We start from the raw sequence: 27,971 nt of genomic DNA on the forward strand, positions 1-27,971 counted from the left end.
TTCCTGTTTAAATCTGTGCCTCTCTCTGCCCAGGCTGTACCTGGAGAGACAATCCGCAGCCCCTGGGTCTGTGCAGTTACCAGCCAGTCCCCTGAGAACTTTTCCCTCCAACTCCAGGGAACATGAGAGTTTGCATCCACTTAGTTTTCATTGTAGCAGCCCTGGAAGGTATATTTTCCCTCTCCATGTGCTGGGGAAGCAGGGGGGTTATTGTGCTATTGCCCGAGATACGAATGTTCCCCTTAATGTGTCTTTATTTCCAGGTGCCCAGTCGCAGGTGCTGGTGGAGTCCGGAGGGGATATGAAAAAGCCCGGAGACTTTCTCCGCCTCTCCTGCAAAACCTCCGGGTTCACCTTCAGCAGCTATCTCATTGATTGGATCCATCTGGCCCCCGGGAAGGGGCTGGAGTGGCTGGCCAGAGCTGCTGCCCAGGGCAGCACCTACTACGCTGATTCCGTGCAAGGGCGATTCGCCATCTCCAGAGACAACGCCAACAGCCTGGTGCATTTGCAAATCAGCAGCCTGAGAGCGGAGGACACCGCCCTGTATTACTGGGTCAGAGACACACAACCAGGGACCTAGGACAAAAACCAAGCGCTGTAGCCATGCTCTGGAGTTTGCTGGTTGGGGCGCTCGAGGTTTGTTGTTGTTGCAATCTGGGGAGAGACAATATTTAAGAACCAGACCCGCCGCATTGGGGGCACTGGCTGTGTCAATAAACTAGGGAGTTTGAGTCACATAAGGGACTAAGGCTCCTTATTATAACGCCCGCCTAGCGGTACCTGGATCCCAGTGGAAATTACAGCCTCGAGTTAAGCACCCTGACTCTCCACCCCAATCTGCCTGAGCCAGAGACTGGAGTTCAAGGTAGATCTTGTACCTCCCAGGAGAGGGCCCAGGGACCGGCTAGAAGGTTTTCCGGGGGCTCATCTCCAGAGAGCTGTGGTCGAGGTGGTTCTACTTGCTACAGAATCCTTTAAATGTCTTTGGACGAGAGAGCAAGACAGAGTGTGAATGAGAATGTCTGGATAGCCCAGGGTTATGGGCACTCTTCTGGGATCAAGGGAGGCTCATGTTAAAGGAGACCTCTGGCAGCGCTGTAAGTGCTCCACCTCTCCAAGGGGAATAGCGGCGCTGCGAGCGAGCTCTGGCAGCGCTGTATGTACTGCACCTCTCCGAGGGGAATAGCGGCGCTGCGAGCGAGCGTGCAGCGCTGTATGTACTCCACCTCTCCGAGGGGAATAGCGGCGCTGCGAGCGAGCGTGCAGCGCTGTATGTACTCCATCTCTCCGAGGGGAATAGCGGCGCTGCGAGCGAGCGTGCAGCGCTGCAGGCTCTGATTACACTGGCGCTGTACAGCGCTGCACTCGCTGCGCTCGGGGGGGGCGTTTTCACACCCCTGAGCACAGCAACTTGCAGCACTTACAGCGCCAGTGTAGCCAAGGCCTAAGTCCCTGTGTTCTAATGATTTTTTAAATGCTGTATTAACAGGTTCCAGGCAGTGTCGTGTGTTGGCTACAACAATGTGCTGGCTGGGCCTCAAGGGACCTGGCTTTTCTCCCAACGGCCAACAGACCTTGGGCAAATCAGGTTCCGTCTCTGTGTCTCAGTTTATCCACCTCTACAAAGGGGACACTACAGCTCATCGTCCTTTCCCAAAGCTCCGTTACAGAGCTGAGTGTTTTTATCATCCAAGGTTGTAAGAACTCCTGGGCTAAATTTTACACCATGGATAAATTCAGTGCTTTAGATCAGTCTGAAGATGCCTCTCTTCTCCCAGGTTCTCACACAATTGTGAATAATAATCTCCCTTCAGTGCTGCCTGAATCCTCCCTCGTCTCTCCCCTAAAGAAAAACTCCCAGACACGCCGCTCTCGGCCCACTAATGTCAGGGAGGCTCCACTGCGAAACCTTAACTCTGTCCTCGGACTCTCCCCCCCCACCTGCACCCACAGGCGGGCCCCAGACCTGGTCCAAAGCACCAGCCAGGCTTGCTCAGATCACGTTCCTAGTGTCATGGATCATTTCAATGTAGCCAGTCACTGCTGGGAAGGGAAAGGGGCTTCCGTCCAAATCCCTCCCAGTGCCACGGGAAATCTTCCCTCTCCAGTGGGTGGCCCAGCCCAATGGATCCCTGGGACACGACCCCTCCCCAGACACTGACCCCCCGACCGGTCGTTGCATTGACCTTGTGCGCGTGGAACGGGGCTCCAGAGCTGAGTCCCTCCAATCCCCAATATCACCTCACTATAGCCAGGGCCTAAGTTCCTGGGTGAGGAAATACAGTCACTGCAGGGAGCTGGTCATTCCTCCCAGGGGTCAGAAAGTGTCAGGAGGACCCAGCGCCCTGTGCCCGGCACTGCACAGACACACAGGCCGGGACAGTCTGACTCCTGCACCCGGAGCTCTAGGGTGAGTCAGTCAGATCACTGGCAGCAGGAGTGTGTGTCTCTTATAAAGCGGGGACATGCAAATGAGGGAGAGTTTCCTCTTTAAATCTGTGCCTCTCTCTGCCCAGGCTGCACCCGGAGACACAATCCGCAGTCCCTGGGTCTGTGCAGTGACCAGCCAGTCCCCTGAGAACTTTCCCCTCCAGCACCCGGGAAAATGCGATTTTTGCTCCTTGTAATTTTCTCTCTAGCAGCTTTGGAAGGTATTTTCCTCCTCTGAATAACTGGCAGAATTAGAAGAATATTTTGTTACTGCTGTTTTTATACTGATATTAATGGCCTGTCTCTGTTCTCAGGTGTCCGGACGCAGGTGCAGCTGGTGGAGTCCGGAGGGGGTGTGAAAAAGCCCGGAGACTCTCTCCGCCTCTCCTGCAAAGCCTCCGGCTTCACCTTCAGAGATTACTGGATGAGCTGGGTCAGACAGGCCCCTGGGAAGGGACTGGAATGAGTCGCTAATATAAACTACGGTGGGAGTACTATATACTACCTTGATTCAGTGAAAGGCCGATTCACCATCTCCAGGGATGATTCCAAGAGTGAGCTGTATCTGCAAATGACCGGCCTGAAGCCCGAGGACACCGCCCGGTATCACTGTGCGAGAGACACAGTGACACACAAACCGATTGATGCTCCTGCAAAAACCCAGGCTGCAGAATCCACGCGCCACGTGGGGGCAGCAGCGACATAAACAACAGGGCTTTGGGCACAGGAATGAGAACCAGCATCCAGGGGAATGAAATACAAACCGGCCACAAGGCTTTACCCTTTCATGCCCTAGCAACGTTCCCCTTTTGCTTCACAGAGGCCCAATGGATCTGCGCCGCAGACATTCCTCGCTGCTTCAGTCAGGTGTGAGTCCTGGTCCCACGGTCAGTCTCTCCTTGTAGATCTGGATCTTTCACTGACGTAAAATGTGGTTAATGTGACCGGTTCCCACATTGTTCCTTCGCTTGCCTGACCCCACAGGGACCCGGTCACAGATTCTTCTCACCCATCCCAGTCCGGAAGGGAAGATGCCCAGTGTGACGCTGTCAGACCAAGTGCCAGCTCATGCCAAGGCCTCCAGGCCTTACAAGTGCATAGCTGGAGCCAGCCTCGTTTACCTGTGTGCGAGCACCAGCACAAGAGACGTTGTTCGAGGTTCAGTGCATAGGAATGGGTTTAGTGTTTCCACTTCATGAAATGTTTGTAGGGTGTTCCCCGCACTGTTTTCACTTATGTGCACCCTGGTATACCCTGACAGCAAACATTTGCATTGTATGTACCCCTGCGACTAAAAGTAACCCTTCAAAGGAAGGAGGCTTCCCTAAGAAGTTGTTACATCCTGTTCATTATACTCAAATGGACCATTGTGAGATCAAGGATCAAAGCCTTCCCTAAATGCATTCTTCCCACCCCACCCCCCACTACTTGTACAGCAGTTTACAAAAACTTTTGAACTAAACCTCGGACCATCCGAAAATCAAAACTCCCGAGGCTGAGAATAGAACCTTAAGTCCCGATTTCCTGCTCTAGTCATTTGTCTCTCCTCGCTACAGGAGGAAACCCCAGATTCCTAGACTCCTCCTGTAGCTGGGAAGAAATAGAACCCAGGCGTTCTGGTAACGGGATGACAAAGCCTGCTGTTGGCAGAACGGCAAATTGATTCAGAACAAACAGCCTCCCAGGTGCTCAGACTCCCGGGAAGACGCTGCAGTGTGTCGCTGCTGTGAATTCTGATGGGGGTGCTGTGCGTATTACACCGATTGGGCTAAGGGACGATGCACCATCTCCAGTGACAATCCCAACCATCTGCTGTGTTTACAAATGAGCAGCCCAAGAGACGTGAGGACCCCGCCCCGTGTTACCGAGGTACAGATGCACCACGAAGGGAGACTCAGAGACTTTCATGTCAGAAGGGACCATCCTGGTCATCTAGTCTGACCTGCACATCACAGGCCACAGAACCTCCCCCAGGCCCCACCCACTCCTGTAACAGTTACCCCTAACCTATGGCTGAGTTACCGAAGACCCCAAATCGTGATGATGACACAGCACAACTTGTTGCTGAGCTCTGTGACTTTATCCTCACGCACAATTATTTCAAATTTGGTGACAATATATACCTCCAGACCAGTGGCACCGCCATGGGCACCCGCATGGCCCCACAATATGTCAACATTTTTATGCCTGACCTGGAACAATGCTTCCTTAGCTCTCGTCCACTCATGCCCCTTCTCTACCTATGCTACATTGATGACATCTTCATCATCTGGACCCATGGGAAGGAGACCCTGGAAGAATTCCACCATGATTTCAACAGCTTCCACCCCACCATCAACCTCAGCCTGGATCAATCTACACGGGAGGTCCACTTCCTAGACACCACAGTACAAATAAGTGATGGCCATGTTAACACTACCCTATACCTAAAACCCACCGACCGCTATGCCTACCTTCATGCCTCCAACTTCCACCCCGGACACACCACATGATCCATTGTCTACAGCCAAGCGCTGAGGTACAACCACATCTGCTCCAACCCCTCAGACAGAGACCAACACCTACAAGATCTTCACCAAGCATTCTCAAAACTACGATACCCACACAAGGAAATAAAGAAACAAATCAACAGAGCCAGACGTGTACCCAGAAGCCTCCCGCTACAAGACAGGCCCAAAAAAAGAAACCAACAGAACTCCACTGACCATCATCTACAGTCCTCAGCTTAAACCTCTCCAATGCATCATCAGTGATCTACAACCCAACCTGGACAATGATCCCTCACTTTCACAGACCTTGGGAGGCAGGCCAGTCCTCGTCCACAGACAACCCGCCAACCTTAAGCATATTCTCACCAGCAACCACGCACTGCACCATAACAACTCTAACTCAGGAACCAACCCATGCAACAAACCTCGATGCCAAATCTGCCCACATATCTACACCAGCAACACCATCACAGGACCTAACCAGATCAGCTACAACATCACCGGCTCATTCACCTGCACATCCACCAATGTTATATATGCCATCATGTGCCAGCAATGCCCCTCTGCTATGTGCATTGGCCAAACTGGACAGTCACTACGCAAGAGGATAAATGGACACAAGTCAGATATCAGGAATGGCAATATACAAAAACCTGTAGGAGAACACTTCAATCTCCCTGGCCACACAATAGCAGCTGTAAAGGTAGCCATCTTACAGCAAAAAAACTTCAGGACCAGACTCCAAAGAGAAACTGCTGAGCTCCAGTTCATTTGCAAATTTGACACCATCAGATCAGGATTAAACAAAGACTGTGAATGGCTATCCAACTACAAAAGCAGTTTCTCCTCCCTTGGTGTTCACACCTCAACTGCTAGCAGAGCACCTCACCCTCCCTGACTGAACTAACCTCATTATCTCCATACTGATTTATACCTGCCTCTGGAAAGTTCCATTACTTGCATCTGACGAAGTGGGCATTCACCCACGAAAGCTTATGCTCCAATACATCTGTTAGTCTTAAAGGTGCCACAGGACCCTCTGTTGCTTTTTACAGATTCAGACTAACACAGCTACCCCTCTGATACTCCTCACTTAAAGTCGTCCTGGTTATCGTTGTTTTGTTGTTATGTTGCTGATCAATTAGAGAAGTGGCTCTCAAACTTTTTTCCCGTGGACCACTTGAAAATTGCTGAGGGTCTTGGTGGACCACTTAATGATCTTTCAAAATGTTGTCCATACCATTAGCTAACTATTGTAAACCGCTTTGGATAAAAGTGCTATATTAAAAAACCCTAACTAATAATTAACGTTTTTTATTCTATACATAAAAGCACACAACTCATATTTTAATATCAGTAGTCTTAGCCTTTCTAATGTGATGGATGTGCCCACTCTCCCCGCTGCAGCAGCCCCCAAGCTGGGACTGAGAAGAAGGGGGGTTCTCTCTCTCTCTCCCCCATCGCAGTAGCCCCTGAGGTCTGGCTGGAAAGGTGGGGGATCTCTCCCCTACCACAGCAGCCACAGAGCTGAAGCTGGGAAGGAAGGGGGTCTCTCCCCTGCAGCCGCAGCCCTGAGCATCTTTCTCTGGCTGCCGTAGCCTTGCACATCCCAAATTCCCCCCACCCCCTCTTCTCACACCACTACCCCCTCCTACCTACTCCCTATTCCCCCCAAGGCCACCACCTCACCTTACATGTGCACCTTCTCCAGGGTCCAGGCACCTAATTAGTGGAGCCAGGCTTGCACAGCTCCACTAATTAGGTGGGTGGCCCTTCATTCTCTCATGAGCGTCCGCCCAGGAGTGCACCTTAGAGGGAACTATCCGTGAACCACCTGAATGGAGCTCTCAACAGCCCTGGGAAGTAGGGCAATTCTACTATCCCCATTTTATACATGGGCAAACCGAGGCACAGAGACCCAGGGTCACAGAGTTGGGGGTTGAACAGGGAACACATTCCCCATCTCCCAAGCCCTCGGGTAGACCCCAACCAAGACAGGATTGATCTGAATTCAAAGCTCAATCGCAGTATGCCCTTACACAGCTTGTTATCCAGCTATTCCCCCCCTCTCTGCAGCAGAGAGATAGGAAAGGAGCATGTGTGAACCTTTCCATGCCCAATGACATGACTGTTGGCTTTAAATGGACACCAGAGGGAGGCAAAGGACTAGAAAAGGGGATAGGGCTGCTCTGTTTCACAGCGATAGAATTCACACCTGTTTTTGTTCTGCGGCAGAATTCACACCGAGGAAACCCCCTCGCATTGACCACATCCTCTCCTGACCCTGCAGGCTTCCCACAGCAGACAGAGCGCTCCTGAAGTCAACGGGTTTTTGCCCACCCCACAAGCCTAGAGTTTGATAGTGAATCCCATTCACCCCCCTACTTTCCATGTTCTCTGTATTCTTTTTACTCCTACATGGACAGTCCTTATTGGCTTGTATTTGTAGTTCAGAGGGTGCTTGAAACCAAATTGAAGTGGTCTATGCAAATCCAGTGACAAGCCAGCCTATTAAAAGGCAAGCAAACAGGAATCTTCACTGAGAAAATTGGTACCCAAGTCATTCTCCACAAAGGTGTATCTGAGCTGTTAAAGGAGTATATCCCAAATCTCCAATATGATTCAAATTATTCTGCTTTTTCCTTTCATATATCTTTGCAGGTCAGCATTTTTCTTCCTTTTTTAAAGTTTAGTTTATGCAAAACCAAAACTGTCAGATGTTGGTGCTGAGAATTAAGATTTTGACTTTATTTGGAAGCACAATTGCCATTCAAATGAATTAGGGGTGCTTGACCAATTATCACCATATGCAGCTTTGAAAAATCACGCCCTAGGGCTGATATTTTTCCAAAGGAGCCTAGGGGACTTATGCACCCAAATCCCACTGAAAGTCGCTGAGAGTTAGGTACCTAAATGCCTTACACCACTTTGAACATCCCAACGCTAAATCTTCATTTAGACGTGTAATTGACTCCACCAGCTTCCATGGATTTACACTAGAGCCGTTTTGTGCTCAAGCAGTTCTGAAGACATTTCCCTATTTAGATGCCCAATGTGAATTTAGGGCCAGATTTTTAAAGCTATTTAGACACCTAAATGTGCAGACAGACACCTTTGAAAAATCACACTAGGCCCGTAACACCTGGTCCTCACTTATTCCAATGGGAGTTAGACACCTCGGTGGAAACCCCACTAGGTCTCTAGCTGCATCTTTAGGCCCATAAAGACCTTTAAATATCGGGCCAAGAGGGCTTGAGTCAAAAGTTTGAAAACTGCTTAAGTGAGTTAGGTGCACAAGTCCCAATGAAAGCCAATGGGATTTAGGCTTCTGAGTCTTTTAAGTACTGTTAGAAATTAACTTTAGGCCCAATGTTGGGATTTCCAGGGACCCCAAGGGAGTTAGATGCCAAAATCCCATTGAATTTCAATGGGATGTGGACACCCAACTCTTCAGAAGTTTGACATGCCCAGCCCCAAGAAATGAAAATCTTGGCTACTTTCTTTAAGAATATTAACTACCCTAATTCTGTCTTTATGGGGATCAAGGCAGACGTACAACTAGCAGAGTCCGGAGGAGATGTGAGAAAGCCCAGAGACTCTCTCTGCCTCTCCTGCAAAGCCTCTGGGTTCCCCTTCAGCAGCTACTGGATGAATTGGGTCCATCAAGCTCCTGGGAAGGGACTGGTGTGGTTGTCCACGGTTACCAGTGATGGCAGCCACGCCTACTACTCCCCGGCTGTTCTTGGGAGGTTCACCATCTCCAGGGACAATTCATGGGGCTGGAATTATCAAGGAAGAATAGTTAGAAAAGTTTGTGGGAAACATTTGGAGATCCCATGGGGGACTGGGAGATATAGGAAGGCTGTGAAAGACGCCAGCAGGGCCTAGAATCCTATGTCAAGATTTCACGGTGGTGCCTTGCCTCTTCACTTTCTGGAAGGGAGGAGAAGTCAGCAGCCCTTGACTTAGTCCAGAGATAAAGCCCTAGAAACTTGAGCTTCAATTTCCAGAGGAGCCTAAGGGTGGGAGATGCCTACCTTTGCATACGGAGTGTCTAAATCCCTTCGAGCTCTTTGAAAATTCCACCCTCTGAAGCCAACCTAGACTGTTGAAAACTGAATCCTGAGATTTATAGATTTCAAAGCCAGAAGGAACCATTAAAATAATCTAGTCTGACCTTCTGCATAGCAAAGTCTCTTCCTGGCAAATTATTTGAATGATATAAATGATTTAAGAATGGCCAGACTGGCTCAGACCAAAGGTCCATCTAGCGCAGTATCCTGTCTCCCGACAGTGGCCAATGCCAGGTGCCCCAGAGGGAATGAACAGAACAGGGAATCACCGAGGCATCCATCCCCTGTCGCCCATTCCCAGCTCCTGGCAAACAGAGGCCGGGGACACCATCCCTGTTCATCCTGGCTAATAGCCATTGATGGACCTTTCCTCCATGAACTTATCTAGTTCTTTTTTGAACTCTGTTGTAGTCTTTGCCTTCACAACATCCTCTGGCAGAGCGCCACAGGTTGACTATGTGGTTGTGTGAAGAAATACTGCCTTTTGTTTGTTTTAAAACTGCTGTTTATTAATTTAATTGGGTAACCCCTAGTTCTTGTGTTATGAGAAGGAATAAATAACACTTCCTTATTTACTTTCTCCACACCAGTCATGATTTTAGAGACCTTTATCAAATCCCCCTTAGTCATCTCTTTTCCAAGTTGAAAAGTCAGCACAGGCCAGAGAACCTCACCCAGCGATTCCCATGTCAAACCCATAACTTGTGGTCGAGTTGGAGCACATGATGAACCGAGAGACAGCAGAATTTCATGGGGATGGGGATGACGGTTATTTTGTAGTCATCCTAATGCAAATGAGAGTTCCTGTTTCTCTATTAAAGACTGGCTGGAACAGTTTCTTTCTGAAGAAGGCTACTCACTGCTATTGCCTTCTCCCTCTGCCAAATATTTTGCTGTTGTTCGTATACACCACGATGTGTACCTTCCTTTGTCTCTCCATACTGCTGAGCTGCGTTGGGGGTAGGGAGAGTTGTCTGGCACCTGGAGAAAAGTTTCTTCCTGGCAAATGATTTGAATGATATAAATGATTTATGAACTACAACACCCGAGTGGCGACAGCACCTTGAGCTCCACTAGGGTCTTCAAGGGTACGTCTACACAGCATTTTGGAGTAAGCCTTCCAGTCTGGATCCACAAACAGCCTGGGGGGGGACTCAGCTCCGGCCCACGCTGCACCTACAAAGTGCTGTTTATGCAGCTATTTTTACAGAGCTAGTGTGAACCTGGCGAGTCCTAGTCTCTAGATCTGGGCTGGGACGCTCACTCCAAAATGCTGTGTAGATCGACCCTTAATGGATTTTCTTTAAGGAAACTTTTTTTCTGGCTTTTTTCTAGCCACATAGTCACATGAACGAGCTATCCATCCTTCTGCAGTCTCTCTCTGAAATCTTCTAAAATATCTATCTTGCTATCACTGCTTCTGCAGTATCTGTCTACCTACAAAACATATCTTTATATCTTCAGTTATCCAGAGCCAAGTGTCCCTGATTCAACCAATTGCAGAAATTAAAAGGCCGGGAGAGTCCCTGAAGCTGACTTGCAAGTTTTCTGGCTTCAATTTCACCAAATATTGGATGCAATGGGTCCGGCGAGCCGGTGAGATTGGACTGACCTGGATCGGAGAGGTCAGCACAAGTGGGGTCTCAACGAACGTGCTGCAGTCTCTTCGGCCGCGGTTCAGTATCACGAGGGACAACACCAACAACATGGTTCACTTAGACATGAGGAACTTGCAGGCGGATGACAGTGCAACGTATTACTGCGCTGCCCACTGTATCGCAGGCTCAGACAATAACCCAGAGGCTAATGTCACTCAATCCACAGCAACATCCTCAGCATTAGAAGCAGGAGCTTCTGTTATTGGGCCGTAAGCCTGGGCCAAGGAGCGTTGAGTCAATGGGAGTCTTTCCCTTGAGTTCATTGGTCCCTGACTCAGATCCATTATGTTCGTAGATTTTTAAGACCAGAAGGAACCATTAGTTCATCCAGTCTGATCTTCTCCATATCCCAGGCCAAAGAATTTCATCCAATTGCCTCTGGACTGAGCCCAGTAATTTGTGTTTGACTAAAGTATCGTCCAGAAAGGCATCCTCTCTTGATCGGAAGACCTTGAGAGATGGAGAATCTGCCATGTCCTTGTTGCAAAAGTTAATCATCCTCCCTGTCAACAATGTGGATTTCTACTTGGAATGTCTGGCTTTAAATTCCAGTCATTGGTTCTTATGTCTTTATCCAGAATGTTAAAAGATCCCTTGAGCTCCTGATATTTTCTCCCCATGAATGTATTTAGCCTGAAACATCAGCAATCTCTTACCACTCATAAAATGGATCCAGTGAACGGGGTACTGGAATATGAGTTGGCTTGGCAGAGTTCAATTTTTATTTTGCTATAATTTCAGATATCAATATTTATTTTAAGTTTTTTTTTATTTTTATCTAAATTTTCACAGTTGGGGAATTGGACACATTCAATACTGGTAGATGTCGAGATTTAAAAAGTTAAAGTGTTAAACACAAATGGTCAACATCATGTCAAAATATACAATGTAAATATTCTTAAATCAAACTAAGTTCACAAGCAGCATTTCTCTTACTTTGTCTATCTGTAAATTTCAACTATTATCAATGGAAATATTTTTGGTCTGTGTGTGTACGGTGAAATCACATTTACTGATAAAAGTCTAATACTTCCAAGGGTAGATAGGAAGCAGGAGAATTGACGTCTATTCTTGTCTCTGCCATGCATGGTCTGTGTGATCTTGGGAAACTCATCGAAACGCACGGCAGGAAGGGACCTCTTGGGTCATTGGATCCAGTTCCTTCTCTCCCAGGCAATCCTGTCACATAACCTGGCTCATCAATTCATCAAGCTCCATCTTGAAACGACTTAGTTATTTTGGCCCCACTATTTCTAGTGGGAGGCTGGGCTAGACCCTCACCCCTTCAAAGGATAGAATCTCTATTTCCCGCTGAAATGTGTCCATGATCAGTTTCTCTCCATTTGTTCTTTGTGCCAACATTATCCTTTAGCCTTAATAGTTCTTCTCCCTCCTCGGTGTTGACCCCCACCCCTTGATGTATTCATAAGCCACTGAACTTCTGATTTCCCTCCCATCCCTTGTCTATTCACAGCATAAACACTTTGGGAAAGGGAATATCTAGGTATATATTAGTGCCTAGGTACAGGGGGTCCCGTTTCTGTTAGGCCCCTAGGTGCTACCATAATTCAAACTAATTCTGTGGGACAAAGCCACACCTTCTGTCTATGTGAATTATGCTAACATTTCCTCGGTGAAATCTACTATACCTCTATACCTCTTCCTATGGCCCTTGTTAGTTATGCACCAGGATTATGCAGTTCCTACATGGGAGTCAGCCTCAGATGTTGAGAGGAGGGTGTAAGAACCACTCCATAGGCAGATGTGGTATAACCTGTCACTAAGTAGGTCTCATCCTGGTGTCTAATAACTAGAGATTGGCTTCAACTCTGAAACAAGAGGCTTAACAGCCCTTCCAGAGTTTCTGTTGCCATTAAGTCTGATCATTCTGGACACTTCTCTGCTTTAAGAGTTCAAGGTTGCAGTTTATGCACTGGTCTGAGAGCCAGGGGAATCCGGGTTCATTTACAGAACTCTAGTCTGACAGATACCATGCGTGGTCTTAGACGAATCATCTGTGCCTTGGCTTCACCCATCTGCTGAAGGGGGAGAGGAGTTGATATTTGCAGCACTGCCCCAAAGATCTCTTTGTGCAGGACAAAAGTGAAAGGGTACATTCCCTGCGCAGAAAATTTTGCTACATCACATCTAATCTAGTGCTTTCCAGAGTGCATCAGACAAACTCCACCCTGTCACGCTCTGTGACTTTTAAGGTTACACCATTACCCATATGCAAATGAGGTAGGGCCATTTCCTCTTTAAAGCCTCAGTGGGAACTGTCACCAGCAAAAGGAATTTGCTTCCTTTTCCTCCTCAGACGCTCTTTTATCCAAGCAACCATGACCCCTTTGCTAAGCTTCCTCTTCTTAGCAGCAGTGTTATCAGGTAAGAATGAGCAAACGCAGCTTATGTGGTTTTGAGTCAGACTTTCAAAGCTGCCTAAAGGATTGGAACACTCCATTCCCATTCAGATTAGTGGGACTTGGCATTCAAATCCCCTAGGAGACATAAAAATAGTATTAGCAAAAGTAATAGTAGTGGAATTAGTATTAACTTTGACCTTACAGTTGATATTAGAACAGTAATATTTCAAAGAGCCAGATGGGACTGGGTCTCTTGTGATAGGCCCTGTACAAAGCGAGATGTAATCGCTGTTCTGAACTGCCTGGCTTTAGATTTTCAAAGCTGCCTGGGGGGTTGGCCCCACATTCCCATTTATATGAGTGGGAATTGGACAGCTGTATGCGCTACCTGGCTTTGAAAATCTCACCTTGACTAGACAAGGCAGACTAAGGGTGGGTGTCTGGCAGTGTGGGGGGAAATGTGGGGCAGCTAAAGGACTCATTAATTCTTGCTCTTTATCAGCAGGTGTCCGGTCCCAAATCCAGTTTGTCCAGTCTGGGGCAGAAATCAAAAAGCCTGGAGAGTCTATGAAGCTGACCTGTAAAGCGTCCGGCTACACATTTAATGAGCACCGAATGAACTGGGTCCGACAGGCTCCCGGGAAAGGACTGGAGTGGGTAGCATCCATCAGGACAGATACTTTCGAGACCTTCTATCCCCAAAATCTGAAAGGGCGAGCCACCATCAGCGTGGATGTCCCCCTCAGCACAGCGTATTTGCAAATGAATGGCCTGAAATCTGAAGACACTGCTGTGTATTACTGTGCGAGACGCACAGTGAGAAAAGATACATCCCTGCCATTCATAATCCCCGACAGAAATGGCTCACTGTTGCTGACAGTGGCATCAAAAATGCAGTGCCCCCAAATTCCCTAATGTCACAGCAAATCTAGAGCCCTGATCCTGGAAACACTTACACACATGCTTTCCTTTACTCACATGAGTAGTCACATGGACTGGGATTCTCTGTAGGAATTAAGGGAGTTAGGCACCCAAATCCTACTGAACTTCACAGGTAGTTAGGTGCCTAGTTCCCTTGGGTTCCTTTGCAGTTCCTAGCCCCTGAGTTCAATGGAACTATTCACCTGCACAAGGGAAAGTGTTGACGCCTAAGGGCTAGATTCACAAAACCCCCGTTCAGCTGCTGCCCAATCCTTTAGGCAGGGCTGGCTCTAAGTTTTTTGCTGCCCCAAGCGCCGACCTGCTGTAACCCCCCCCCCCAGTGCCACGCCTCCAAAACACCCCCCTGAGCGCCGCGCCACCCCACCGAAACACCCCCGAGCGCCGCGCTGCTGAAACACCCCCCCCCGCCAGGAGCGCCGGGCCGCCGAAACAAAATCAACCTACCCCCCAAGCGCCGCACCATCAAACACCCACCCCCCCGCAGCGCCACGCTGCCGAAACAAAAACAACCCACCCGCCCTGAATTCTGTGACCCCTTTTGCCCCCCAACTAGTCCATCCTCAGTGTGCCTCAGAACTAGTCCATCTGCTCTTTACAACACAGGGCACTTGTAAGTCTTATACTTTCCAGCCAGAAGGGCAAAGATCGAAAAGGTTCCCTTTTCACTCCTCCAAGCACAATGAACCTAAGGGAGTTAGGTGCCCAAGTCCCATTGTAAGGCAATGGGAGTTGAGGGCCTAAAGCCCTTTACTCCCCTAGATCTCAAGAGTTGCTTTCTGTGCCAAAGGCGACCGAGCACCATGCAGAAGAACAGACGAGATGAGACGGAAGAGCAGTGGGATAACGTAGCAGAAATAGTCGGGCTGACAAGCCGCACTGATGCACCAAGCCAGCCCTAGCTCTTCAGCCTGCAGGACTTTTAAGTCCACTGCACTGTCCACATGCAAATGAAGTAGGGGCATCGCCTGGTTAAAACCTCCGAGGAAAAACTCACCTGCAAAGGCAATTTGCTCTCTCTGGCTCCACAGAAGCTGGTGTTTGAGAACGACAACCATGGCCCCTCTGCTCTGCTTCCTCTTCCTGCTAGCAACTCTAACAGGTGAGCATGTCCAAAAAGAGCCATGCATTTCTCAGAAGCCGTATTGTGGTAGCCCCTAGCGACCCAGACTGACACCAAAGCCCCATGCACTGGGCTCTGTACAGACAGACAGAAACTGTTCTTGTCCTAAAAAGATTAAAATCTAAACAGTCAAGGTAGATAAAGGGTGGGAGAAAGACAGGGTTACTATCAATACTTTACAGAGGGGTTTTTTGAATTACAAGGGGAAAGGTGGAGAAGTCAAACAGATGCTTACACATTCTTCCTGTTTATCCACAGGTGTCCAGTCCCAAATCCAGTTTGTTCAGTCTGGGGCAGAAATGAAAAAGCCTGGAGAATCCATAAAGCTCACCTGCAAAGCGTCCGGTTACACGTTCACTGACTACTCCATGAGCTGGGTCTGACAGGCTCCGGGGAAAGGCCTGGAGTGGGTAGCAACGATTAGGACTGACAATTTCAACCCTTTCTACCCTGAGGCTCTGAAAGGGCGAACCACCATCAGCGTGGACACCTCCATCAGCACAACATATCTCCAGATGAACAGCTTGAAATCTGAAGACAGCGCTGTGTATTACTGTGCAAGGGGCACAGTGAGAAAACACACATTCATGGCCATTCATAAACTCCCCTGAAAGAGGAAGTCATTGTTGACTGTGGCATCAAATATGCAGAGCCCTTAAAATGTCCTATTGTGTCTCAGCAAAACTCAGCCCCCAGTCCTGGAAATACTCACAACCATGCTGACCTTTACTCGTGTGTGTAGCCATATTGGCTGGGATTCTCCAGTGCGACAGCTGCTGAAATGTTGTGTCCACTTCCAGTGGCTACAGGTCAAAAAGGATGTTGATAAATTGGAGACGGTTCAGAGAAGTGGCACCAGAACGATTAAAGCATTAGACAAACCTGCCTAACAGTGAGAAACTCCAAGACCTCAATCTGTTTTATCTCAACAAAGAGAAGATTTAGGGGTGACTTGGTTGCATTCCAAGTACCTAGATGGGGACGAGAAATTGGATAATGGGCTCTTCAGTATAGCAGACAAAGGTATAACAGGATCCAACGCTGGAAGCTGAAGCTAGACAATGTCCAGCTGGAAATAAGGTGATTTTTTAAATTGACCTTGAGGTGAATTAACCAGTGGAACAACTTATCAAGGGTCATGGTGGATTCTCCATCAGTAGCAATTATCGTCTCTAGGATTCAATGTCTTTTAGAAAATAAATAAATGAAAAATCCAGCAAGGGAGATTTAGGTTAGATATCGGGGGGGGGGCGGGGGGAACCTTTCTAAGGATAAGCATATCTAACTATCAGCATTGGAACCAGTTACCTAGGGAGGTTGTGAATCCCCATCACTGGAGGTTTTTAAGAACAGACGAGGAAAGCTTCCAGTAGGGGTGGTCTAGGCATATCTAATCCTGCCTCAGTGCAGGGGGGTCAGCTATACGACCTCTTCAAGACCCTCTTCCAGCCCCACCTTTCTAGGATTCTCTGTGCTTTCTCTTGTGCTCTGTGACTGAAGCAGAAGGCAGTCAGAGTATTTCACTTCCTCTAGTGACTTTCTCCACTGGAGGATCCCATTAAGGCATTTGCATTGGTCTGAATCACTGTGGGATCCCATATCTCTAGCACAGTGATACAGGCCGGTGAGTTCAGGGTTCAGGCTACTGATGTGCAAATGCCCCAGGTTATTGGAGGCGTCTCTGGAGATGGTGAATTTCCCTTTCACTGAATCGAGGTAATATGGGGTACCTGCACTATCTATACTGGAGACCCACTCCAGTCCCGTCCCAGGAGCACGCGGATCCAATCCAGCCAGTTGCTACTGATGGAGAAGCCAAAAGCCTTACAGGACAGGTGTGTAGAGTCTCTGGGCTTTTTCACATCCTCTCCAGACTCTACCAGCTGGGCCTGTGACCAAACACCTGTGAGGGGGGAAATGAAGAGTTGGGAATCGCATCTGGAAGTTTCAAAGGGTAAAGTCAATGGAACTAGATACCCCACTCCCTAAGTCCCCTTCGAAAAATACCAGTCAACATTCATATGAGCCCTGGTCCAAACCCCACTCAGACCATTGGAAGTCCTCCCCTTGCCTTTAGTGAACTTTGCACCAGGCCCATAATGCACAATATTGCCAAACATCCCTATCAAATGCAGGAACCCATAATACCTTTAAAGGCCACTAGACTGAAGAGACAATTCAGCCAAAATATGCTGTTGATGCTGGATAAAGCGCTCATGGTGTCTAGACATTAGCTGCACAGACCCCTCCTTGTGTCCTAGCCCTGCAGGTGCACAGATATTAAAGGACTCTGGCGGGGCACTAAGGATATGAATTTGCAGGTCTTCTTTTTATAAGCCATGTTTTAGCTCTAGCCCTCAAGCTGTTTTAGGTATTTATATTGTTCCCACATGTCGCCTCTGCTTAGACAAGTTAGATGTCCTCAAGTCAGCGGGCCAGATGAAATACACCATAGAATACTTAGGGAACTGGCCAAAGAGATCTTCGCCATTAACCATTATCTTTGAGAACTCGGAGGAGGACAGGAGAGATCCCAGAGGACTGGAAGAGGACAAGTGGTACCTCTCAATAAAAAGCGGAATAAGGGAAACCTGGGAATTATAAACCACTAAACTTAACTTCTGTACCCAGAAAGAATGGAGCAAATAATCAATTTGCAAGTACCTAGAAGATAAGGTAACAAAAAACAGTCAGTCATGTCAAACCCACCTCACATCCTCCTTTGACCAAGTAAGAAGATTTGTGGATGGCGGGGGGAACAGTAGATGTGGTATATCTCAGTTTTAGTAAGAAATGTGATACTGTCCCAGGCGGCCTTCTCATAAGCCAACTAGGGAAATATAGTCTGATGAACCTACTATAAGGTAGGTGCACAACTAGTTAGAAAATGTACTCAGATAGGAGTTATCAATGATTCACAGTCAAGCTGGAAGGGAATATCGAGTGGGGTCCCACAGGGATCTGTCCTGGGTTCTATTCAATAGCTCCATAAATGACTTGGATAATGGCAGAGAGAGTGCATTGTAAAGTTTGCAGATGTTACCAATCTGGGAGGGGTTGCAAGCACTGTAGAGAACAGGATTAGAATTTAAAATGATCTAGACAAACTGGAGACATGGTCTGAAATACATAGGCGGCATCCACACTCACTGCCTGAGTAGCTAAACCCGGCAGCGAAAGGCTCTGGCAGGGGGCGGAGCAGTAAATTCCTTCATGACCCCAAATATTGGTCAGTTGGACCCTGAGCACGTGGTCGAGACCCACCAGCCCAACACCTGGGAAAGAATTCTCTGTAGTAACTCAGAGCCCTCCCCAGCTAGTGTCCCATCACTGCCCGTTGGGGATATTTGCTACCAGCAGTTGTAGAGGTGCCTGCAATGGCATGTGGCCAACTCATCATACCCCCCCACACACCATAAGTTTATCAAGCTCAGTCTTGAAACCAGTTGGGTTTTTTGCCCTCCCCCCTTTCTAGTATTAATTCTGGCTGAGATTTTCAAAGCCACCTAAAGGCATTTAGCTGCCTGGTTTATATTAGGAAGAAAGGCAGTTTGGGAAATCTGAACCTAAGTACACTGGAAACCTACTCCTATTGTTACTGCCTCTTCCCGCTCTCCTACCCCTTTGTTTGCTGCCTGACTTTAAAGGCTTTTTGAACTGCCTCATGCAAATTAAGTAGGGCAACTTCTTTTTTAAGAGCCAGAGAACTTCACCTTCTCTGGCACAGCCCAAGTACCCTACTTTGTGCTGCATATCTTCATCTCTTCCAGTAGATTTCTGATTCAAAAATAAACATGATGTGTTTCATTTTTCTTTCCCTGCTGGCAGCTCTCTCAGGTAAGAGCCTCCGAGGCACCTGGGATAAAGAAGGAAACAAATACAGCCAAAGGGACCATTCAGTTCAATCTTTGATTCTCCAGAGCACTGAAGAACGTGCTTAGAAACTTTGCTGAATCACGGCCGAGATCTTTAATATTTGTCTATTTGCAGGTGTCTGGTCTCAAATCCAGTTAATCCAGTCTGGGGCAGAAGTTAAAAAGCCAGGAGACTCTGCCAAACTCTCCTGTAAAGTGTCTGGCTACACGTACACTAGCCACGGTATGCACTGGGCACGGAGGGCTCCAGGAGAAGGACTGGAATGGGTGTCTTCAATTACACACAGGGCTGGTGACACCACACACTACACAGACTCGGTTAAAGGGCGATTCACCATCTCCAGAGACAACACCCAGAACCTGCTGTTCTTGCAAATGACTGGGCTGAAGCCTGAGGACACAGCTGTGTATTACTGTGCCAGATGGGGTGAGCACAGTGATGGAAAATGTACCCTTGTTCATTCAAAAACTCCTTAGTGGGAGATTCCAGTTCATCTCCGGGCCACCCGATGGTAGCCGGGGTCTACATTACCTGGCATCCGCTAAAGACATTGACACAGCTTAGAATAACATCTGTCCTACATGCAAAGACATCTGCAGAGGATAAAACATCATTTGTGGGCTAATACGAGAATGCTTTTCTCTCCTGCTGAGAATTTCAAACTTTCCTTTTATTGAAATTTTCAGCAGAAAAATTCAACTCTCCATCAATGAAAAAGTTTATTTATTTCTGAGGAAAGCGGACTCTTTCTACAAACATCTTTGTTTAGTCAAAAACCCAATTCCCTTAAAGTTTTGATGGAAAGTTTTTGCATTTTTTCCATAGAAGGATTCTGCCTCAGTAAGGTAAGGAGTGGACAGACAGACAGACAGACATGTTTATATTATTCTTACTCTACTTCCTACTCCCCCAGACCTACCCCTTTCTTTGTGTCCTTCACCTCTTGCATCTTTCCTTTGACCAAGTCCTGATCTTGCAAGTGGAAGTCAACAGGGCTCCAGAATTTGGAGCATCTTGAAGGATTGAGATAAAGGCCCTGATTCAGCGAAGCACTCTGCTTAGCATTTCCAAAGGCGCCTAAGGGTCCGTCTCCAGGGAGATAAAAGCCCCAGGGCACGACCGTGGCTGCTCTGGGTCAGCTGGCCGGGGTCACGGGGCTAAAAATGGCTGTGTAGATGTTGGGGCTGGGGCTGGGGCTGGAGCCCGAGCTCTGGGACCCTCCATCCTCGCAGGGTCCCAGAGCTCAGACCCAGCCTGAACCTCAACATCTACACAGCAATTTCTCAGCTCCAGAGCCTGAGTCAGCTGACCCAGGCCATCAGCGGGTCTATCCCTGTGTAGACAAACCCGAAGAGAGTCAGAAACCCAGATCCTATTGACCATAAGAGCTGCCAGTCTGGTTCAGACAATGGTCCACCTTGCCCGGTATCCTGTCTCTGACAGGGCCTACACCAGAGCTTCAGGGGGAGTGTACGTAACATAGCAGTTATGCAGTGCTTCATCCCTGTCTTCCACTCCCAGCTTCAGGTTGTCGGAGATTCAGGGTCGTTGCATCCCTGAGCATCTCGGCTAAGAGCCATTGATGGACTTATCCATGAATTTATCCATTTTTAACCCTGTTTAGTTTTGGCCATCACACCATCCCATGGAAATGAGTTCCACAGGTTAGCTGTGCGCTACATAAAAAAGTACTTCCTCTTCTTTAGTGTTAAACCTGCTGCTTATTGATTTCCTCTTAAATGCAATGGGATTTGGCCGTGTCCCTCCTTTCTGATCTTTTGAAAATCTCAACCGATGCTAAAATTGGTGCTTCAAAAGGAATGTACTTGTCTGTCTTGTCTCTTTAGGCATTTAGGATTTTCAAAGGTACCAAAGGGAGTTAGGCACCCTGTCCAGTTATGGGATTTGGACACTTATCTGCCTTAGGCTTCCTTGCAAACCCGAACCTTACATTTTAAGGGAGAGAATTTCAAAGGCCCAAAGTGCATTGAAAAAATAATCCATGTGAACTGGCTGCTTATCCCCCATTCATGCCTTTGACGATGCTCCGTAAGCTCACAGCCGGGATTGTTTCTTCGAGGGGTGCACCCAGCACTTTACACAACAGGATCTCTGTTCTGGTTCAGGGCCCTGGGCACTATTGCCCCCTCCAAATCTTTTGTTGCTCCTCAAGTAACTTGACTTAGTGCGTTATCATTGCGTTTTCTCCGCAGCACATGAGGACTGATGGGGATCTAGTTCTCAAGGAAATCCAGGCCACAGGAAATCGGGTTGGGTCTGTCAAAAAGATTTAGGGATTTCAATGCTCAAACCACTTGAAATATAAAGAAAGGTGTCTTTGAAAACCCATCCTGAACCCTGAAGTATACAAAGATGTAAACATAGGAGGGTTGTGTACATGGTAGGCTAATGCACTCGGCGGGGGGTCATTGCTAAAGCACACCAATGTACTGCACATTTAATTTAATTAATGGAGATATCTCATGTCCTAGAACTGGAAGGGACCTTGAAAGGTCATTGAGTCCAGCCCCCTGCCTTCACTAGCAGGACCAAGTACTGATTTTGCCCCAGATCCCCAAGTGGCCCCCTCAAGGATTGAACTCACAACCCTGGGTTTAGCAGGCACCCTGCTGGTGCACTGTAACATAGGAGTGTTTCAAACAGAAATCAGCCCCCTGCAGAGCACATCACTCCACCCAGTAGACAAGCCCCTACTTACATTTACTCATACGAATAGTCCCATTTAAATGAATAAGATTACTCATGTGCACAAAGTGCAGCACATTGCTAAATCTCTGCAGGAAGGAGAGGAAGGATGGGCCAGTGGTTAGAGCTCACCTGGAATCTGGGAGACGTTGCTTCAACTCCTTGCTCTGGTACCGAGTTCTTGTGTGACCTTTATCTCAGTGCCTCAGTTTCCCCACCTATACAGTAGGAATGACCCCTCCTATTTCAAAGATGCGCTGTGAGTCTAAATGCATTACAGATTCTACAGTGATGGGGCCATACAAGTAGTGGAGAGTGAAATTTGGGGCGCACCTCACTCCCTGGCCCGGAGTGCATGGACCTCTCTGAGTTTATCATGCAAGTTCCCAGCCTTACTCCTTCTGAGTGTCTGGTTTTATACATTGGAGGGTGGTGCCGGCTCCATACGCAAATGAGGAGGGAGCCCCTTCTCCTTTTCAAAAGGCAGTGATGGGCCCTCAGTGGATGCTCTTTGCAGCAGTCACTGTTCTGCTACTGCAGGGGTGCTGAGAAGAATAGCCATGAACTGTTGGGTCAGTTTTCTCCTCTTGTTGGCAGCTCTCCTGGGTAGGTGAATTTCACTGGGACAAGGAGTGGGGGGAAACCAGAACTAGCCACAAGAATTCTCACCCGGCTTCTTTCTCCACAGGGGTAAAGGCTCAAATCCAGCTGGTCCAGTCTGGGGCAGAGGTGAAGAAGCCGGGGGGGTCTGTGAAGGTGTCCTGTAAAGGCTCTGGTTACACATTCACTAGCTATGGGACCAGCTGGGTTCAACAGATTCCTGGGAAAGGGCTGTTCGATATTGGCTGGATTAGCACGGATACAGGGGCACCAGCCTACAGGGAGAATTTGAAAGGGAAAGTCACCATGACTCTGGACAAGCCCCTCAGCACGGCCTGTCTGCTAGTGAGCAGCCTGAGGGCTGAAGACACTGCAGTGTATTATTGTGCCAGAGACACACAGAGAGAAACCTCATTCGGGGTCGTTCAGAAAAGGGAACTGGATTAAATTGACAGCCACTGGGATGGCAAGAAGCAGGTGTTTCTTCCTCCACTGCAACGCCAGAGCGACATACACGGACCCGCTTCCTGTCCGCAGGGGAACAGTTACAAGTCGGATGCTGAAGAGCACAATCCAGACACATAGATCACAATCTGGGTGCTGGGAAATACCAACACAGTCACTATTTGTATCGCCACAGCAGCTAGGAGCCCCAGACACGAATGAGGAGCCCTTGTGCTCAGCCCTGCACCAAGCCAGTCCCCGGAGCCGGGCAAACACTGCTGGGGGTGCAAGGAATGATTTTAGTTTCTTTTACGTTGCCAGTAAAGAATAAAAACAAACAGAAACAATCCAGGGTTTAATAAACTGGTTAACAAAACACGTGACAAATAATGTAGATATTGGAATAGAAACGCACGTCCAGAGGGTGGCAGCAACGTCCCAACAACGCTTTAAAACGCAGAATTTCTTCGGAGAGGCAACGCGAGTGAGGGGAGACCTTCGATTGCACCGAGTTCTGTTGGTGAAAAGCTGTCAGGCTACACAGAGCTGAGCTGAAGCAGGACCTGGTGTAGCTGGGAAGCTTGTCTCTCTCGCCAACAGCAGTTGGTCCAGAAATAGGGATCACCTCACCCACCTTATGTCTCCAATGTCCTGGGACCCACATGGCTACAACAGTGCTGCAGACAATGGACTTTCTCTTTTCACGTTTTATCAGCCTCTGTTCTGCACTGCGGCTCGTATCCTCAGTGCCAGATCCCACTTCCCAGGTGGCTTTTCTCTTCCTGCTTCACCTGGGAATAGCGCTACTGCTACGGATCCAGAGGCAAAGGTTTCCCATGAATTTTCTCCCTTTACCCGGGTCATTCCGAGCCATTGCACCAGAACTGGGGGCAGTCAATGAAATGTAAAAGGTCAGCAGGTATTTACACATGACACCATGTAATTAAACTGCGGAATTTATTACTAAGACAAATCATCAAGACCAAGAACTTAAGAAGATTCAGAAAAGGACTGGATAGTTATATGGGTATGGAGAATATTCAGCGTTATAATAAAATTGAAAGGCTCATTAAACCTCACGTATCAAGGTTTAAGCCCGTCTGTATTGTAGATAAGGGTGAGATGTGGGGGGCAGACTGGCCCACTTCCGCCTACAGAGTTATTACCTCTTGCTGTGAAGCCTATGATGCACCGTTGCCAGAGAAAAGGTAACAGCCTAAATGGACCTTGGATCTGATCAGTCTGGGACTTATGTCTCCCAATACCCTCTGGTGTCTGCGCACCTCACAATCAAAGCTTATTTCAAGTGCCGAAGCCTCGTGCTCACCTTATGATCATCACCCGATGGGACCTTTTGTGTCCTTTGTGACATCAAAATGCTACATGCAAATCTCCACTCCTCGTTCCCTGTTCATATACGGAGCGCTGCTCCCCTGTTCATTCAATGAGGACATTCATCTGGTGGCTCTCTTGATTGGACTCTCACCCAGCTATGAAGTTGCTACTCATCTCTCTTCTTGCTTTGCTTTTCCCTACAAGTAAGGCTACAGGGAATGATGGAATATTGTGTTCATTTAGTTAAAGGACTATACGGTGTTGAATTCATTTCTCTCTCTTTCTACAGGTGTCTCTTCTCAAGTGACACTCGTTCAATCCGGCCAGGGATTGCTGAAACCGTCAGAGTCTCTCAAACTGACCTGCACTGTTTCTGGGGTCTCCATCACTGATGGGTGCTGCTGGTGGCACTGGATAAGGCAGCGTCCAGGGAGAGCATGGGAATGGCTGGGGCTTATCAAGAATGACGGAAGTGTCGTATACTCCCAGTCCTTCCAAAGCCGGCTTACTGTCTCCAGAGACACAGCCAAGAACGCCTACTATCTACAGATCAGCTCCATGACTAATGAAGACACTGCAACGTATTACTGTATGAGAGACACACTGAATAGAAACCAGTGAGGGCTGGCACAAAAACAGGAACCTCCTGTGAGCAGCTCACCCCGCAGAGCACATGCTGCGAAACGCATCTCCAAAGGAGCTGTTCAGACACCTCCATTCCCACTCACACCGACTGACGCGGGGACATTTTGACCCTTGCAAAATTGAGCCTTTTAACACACTTGTGGGACAAACCATTACAGCCCCTTAGCTCCTCCCTGTCCCAACGCGGCGCTCCTGCAGCCTGTGCCGGTGGGCAGAGAAAGCCCAATCCACAGCCAGTGTGAATCCGCTCAGCTTTCCTGGAACCAACGGGCCAAGTGCTCTCATGATGTAAACAGGTGTGACTTCACTGACAGGAATGGGCCAGATCCCATTCAGCATAAGTCAGCGTAGCCAGTTACCGTCAGAGGGCTGGCCATGCAGCCAGCGTCCATCGGCCAGAGCGCCTTTGAAGTCCAGGGGGCAGGGGGGAAATCAGCAGAACTGGATTCTTGCCGGTTTTCACCGATTGAGGCACTTCTCTCAGCCTGACTTTGTGTTTCAAAATATTTTGACTGTGGGGAGAAATTAACAAGCAAAAGAAAAGAAAATCAAGATTGAGACATTTCTATCCTCCAGCCTGGCTAAGTCGGGCTCTGACCAATTTCCTGTTGCACATTGAGAAGCTGAGGCAGGAAGGGAAAGAGGAAGATTGCACAAGAGTCACACAGCAGTTTGGCCAGCTGCGTGTTTCTGTCTGGATTTGTAGCACTGTGCAGAGGTGGGGACGGTGGTAGACACCAAAGCCAGTACCCAGAGGGACATCCTAGAGCTGCACTGACTAAAGCACTAGAAAAGCTCTGGCTATCAGTGCGCTATGTGCAAAAGAAAAACAATTGGTCATTCCCAGGATCACGTGCTTGTGTGGCAGATGAGATCACCACGGTACAAGGAAAGTCTGAATTCTAAATTCTCTCCCCATTGAATGAATATTAAATCCTTGATGGAAAACCATCCTCCACCCACCCACCCCCACCTCCACCTTCACACACAGAATGATAGAAATGAAACCAACTGGAATTATTACATAAAGCTGTTGGCTCTCCTTGAAATTCCACTGTGTGCACTAGTGGTTAGGCAGCTGGATTGGGAGTTAGACGAGAGGGATTTTCCCCCAGCCTCTGTCACTCCCCTCTTGTTGGGCAAGTCCCTGCCATGATCTGTGCCCCTATTTCTCCCTGCCCCCTTTCCTTATTTACAGTGGGATTTTCAAAGCCCAGTAAAAGATCGGGATTCTCAATTCTTATTCATTTGGGCCTCCAAATCCCTTAGGAGGCTTTGAAAAAAATCTCAGCCTGGTAAGAGCTTTGTGCACAGGATGGTCTCACAGGGGCGAGGCCTGACACTCAGCTGGGTCCTCTTGGTGTTATTGATACCAGCGTAAACAGAGGATGACCTTCAGCAAGGCCCTTCACTGCCCCGTGCCTCAGTTTACACGTTTAGCAGCATTGGAGATAAAGACATTTCCTTTCTTTGCCTGAGAGCCATGGCTGGGAAATCACTAGGGAAGTGTTGGGTGATATTATCAGTAGCAGCAGCAGCTAAAACAGCAGCAGGTGTGATATACTCTGTACTTTCCATGTCTCATCCTCCGGCTCAAAGGGCAACTGCCTGATGCTTTGATGAGCCAATGTCCTTACTAATCTTCTGCAAGATCCTTTATTCTTTACTCCCAGGACCGGTCCCAGTTAAATCAATGGGGTTACACACACGGGGACTAAAGCCAGCAGGATGTGATTATTTCATGCACGCATACGGATCTGCGCAGGAATATTTCGCTAGTCTTATTGCTCCCCGGGTTTGTAATTAAACCAGAATTGCTGAATCTCTGTAGGAATCACCCTCATTATCTCTAGCGTTTTGATAGCTCCAGTCCCTGTTTTGCAAACACTTGCACGGAAATTTCAAGCAATAGCCGCAGAATTTTCCTGACTCGGGCGTGTGAATACAGGGCATCATCCAGCGAACACGGAACTAAACAGCAAGTTATTGTGGGTTTGTTTGTTTGTTTTCTGACTTCCATGGGCTTTCCATCAGTCTGTAGCAGTGCTACAGTATTAACAGCGCACTACCTACAACAACGCATCTTTACTCCAGTTACCCAGGTCAGAAAACAATCAGATTTCCCATGGTAACGAGAATCCACCCAATGTATCGCTGGGAACGTTCCAGGGAAGTATTGAAAACATTCTGGGGACCTCGTAATCTTTAATGAATTCATCCTCACAACAACACTGAGAAGCAGGAAAGTGCTGGTGTGTCCGAAGTGCAGATGGGGGCCCAAGACACAAGGGGACACGTTACACTTGTCCAGGGTAACCCAGGAAGTCTGTGGAGAAAAAGGGGATGGAATCCCCATGCCCCTAACCCCAGCCTGGATCCCTAACCACTGACGTCCGACTCTGCCTTCCTGAATGCCCGAACCTAGATTTTCAGACGCGCTCTTATGGAGCTTGTCTCTCTTATAAGGGGCGGGATATGCAAATAGGGGTGACAGGTTCCTGTTTAAATCTGTCCCACTCTGTACTCAGCCTGCAGCCGGAGAGACCATCCGCAGCCCCCTGGATCTGTGCAGTTACCGGCCAATAGTCTGAAAACTTTCCCGGACAACAACGCGGAAAATGACACTTTGGCTCCATTTGGTTTTCTTTCTAGCAGCTCTGGAAGGTAATTTATCCCACATTAATACACAGGAGGGGCCGGGTATCTGGTACTATTGCTACTGATATCGATGTGGTGTGGGACACTTCTCTCTTCTGTCGTCTCACCCCGACTGATGTACAAAGTGCCCAGTGTGGCTGGTTCTCCCACTGTTCCCTGGTTATTTTCCATTGAACCCGGGGCTAATGACTGGTTTCATGTGGTGACTGAGCTTTATTTACAGTCTCCCATTTCCCCTTCTCCCCCAGGGGCCCGCTCGCAGGTGGTTCTGACCCAGTCGGGGCCAGCGCTGAAGAAGCCCGGAGAGTCCCATAAACTGCAATGTGCCACCAGCGGGTTCACTCTGAGCAGCACCTGGATGGTCTGGATCAGACAGGAGCCGGGAAAGGGGCTGGAGTGGCTGACGCTGTATTACAGTGAAGGAAGCAAGTCCTACGCCTCCTCCGTCCAGGGCCGATTCACAGCCTCCAAGGACAGCACCAACTTCTACCTGCAAATGACCAGCCTGAGAGCGGAGGACACCGCTGTGTATTACTGCGCCAGAGACACAGTGAGGGGAAGTGAATCTGAGCTCAGACAAAAACCTTCCCCTGCAGTAACAGCGCAACGTGTCCGCTGCTGAGGGCGCC

General features: G+C 48.4%; 1 protein-coding gene and 1 gene segment (V, D, J or C); both read left to right on the forward strand.

Annotated features, from left to right (window-relative positions):
* LOC122173242 (Ig mu chain C region secreted form-like) overlaps positions 1 to 27,971 on the forward strand; it is a 1,717,225-nt gene that overhangs the window by 1,428,512 nt on the left and 260,742 nt on the right.
* Positions 123 to 27,971, forward strand: LOC101940897 (uncharacterized). The gene is made up of 6 exons (XM_065566471.1): positions 123 to 168; positions 264 to 556; positions 8,469 to 8,700; positions 19,069 to 19,409; positions 20,802 to 20,820; positions 27,591 to 27,971. Exons 1-6 carry the CDS (start codon positions 123 to 125, stop codon positions 27,962 to 27,964), a joined length of 1,305 nt encoding a protein of 434 aa, XP_065422543.1. The 3' UTR covers positions 27,965 to 27,971.

This window comes from Chrysemys picta, chromosome 13 (genome assembly GCF_011386835.1).
Source record: "Chrysemys picta bellii isolate R12L10 chromosome 13, ASM1138683v2, whole genome shotgun sequence".
Classification (NCBI taxonomy): Eukaryota; Metazoa; Chordata; order Testudines; family Emydidae; genus Chrysemys; species Chrysemys picta.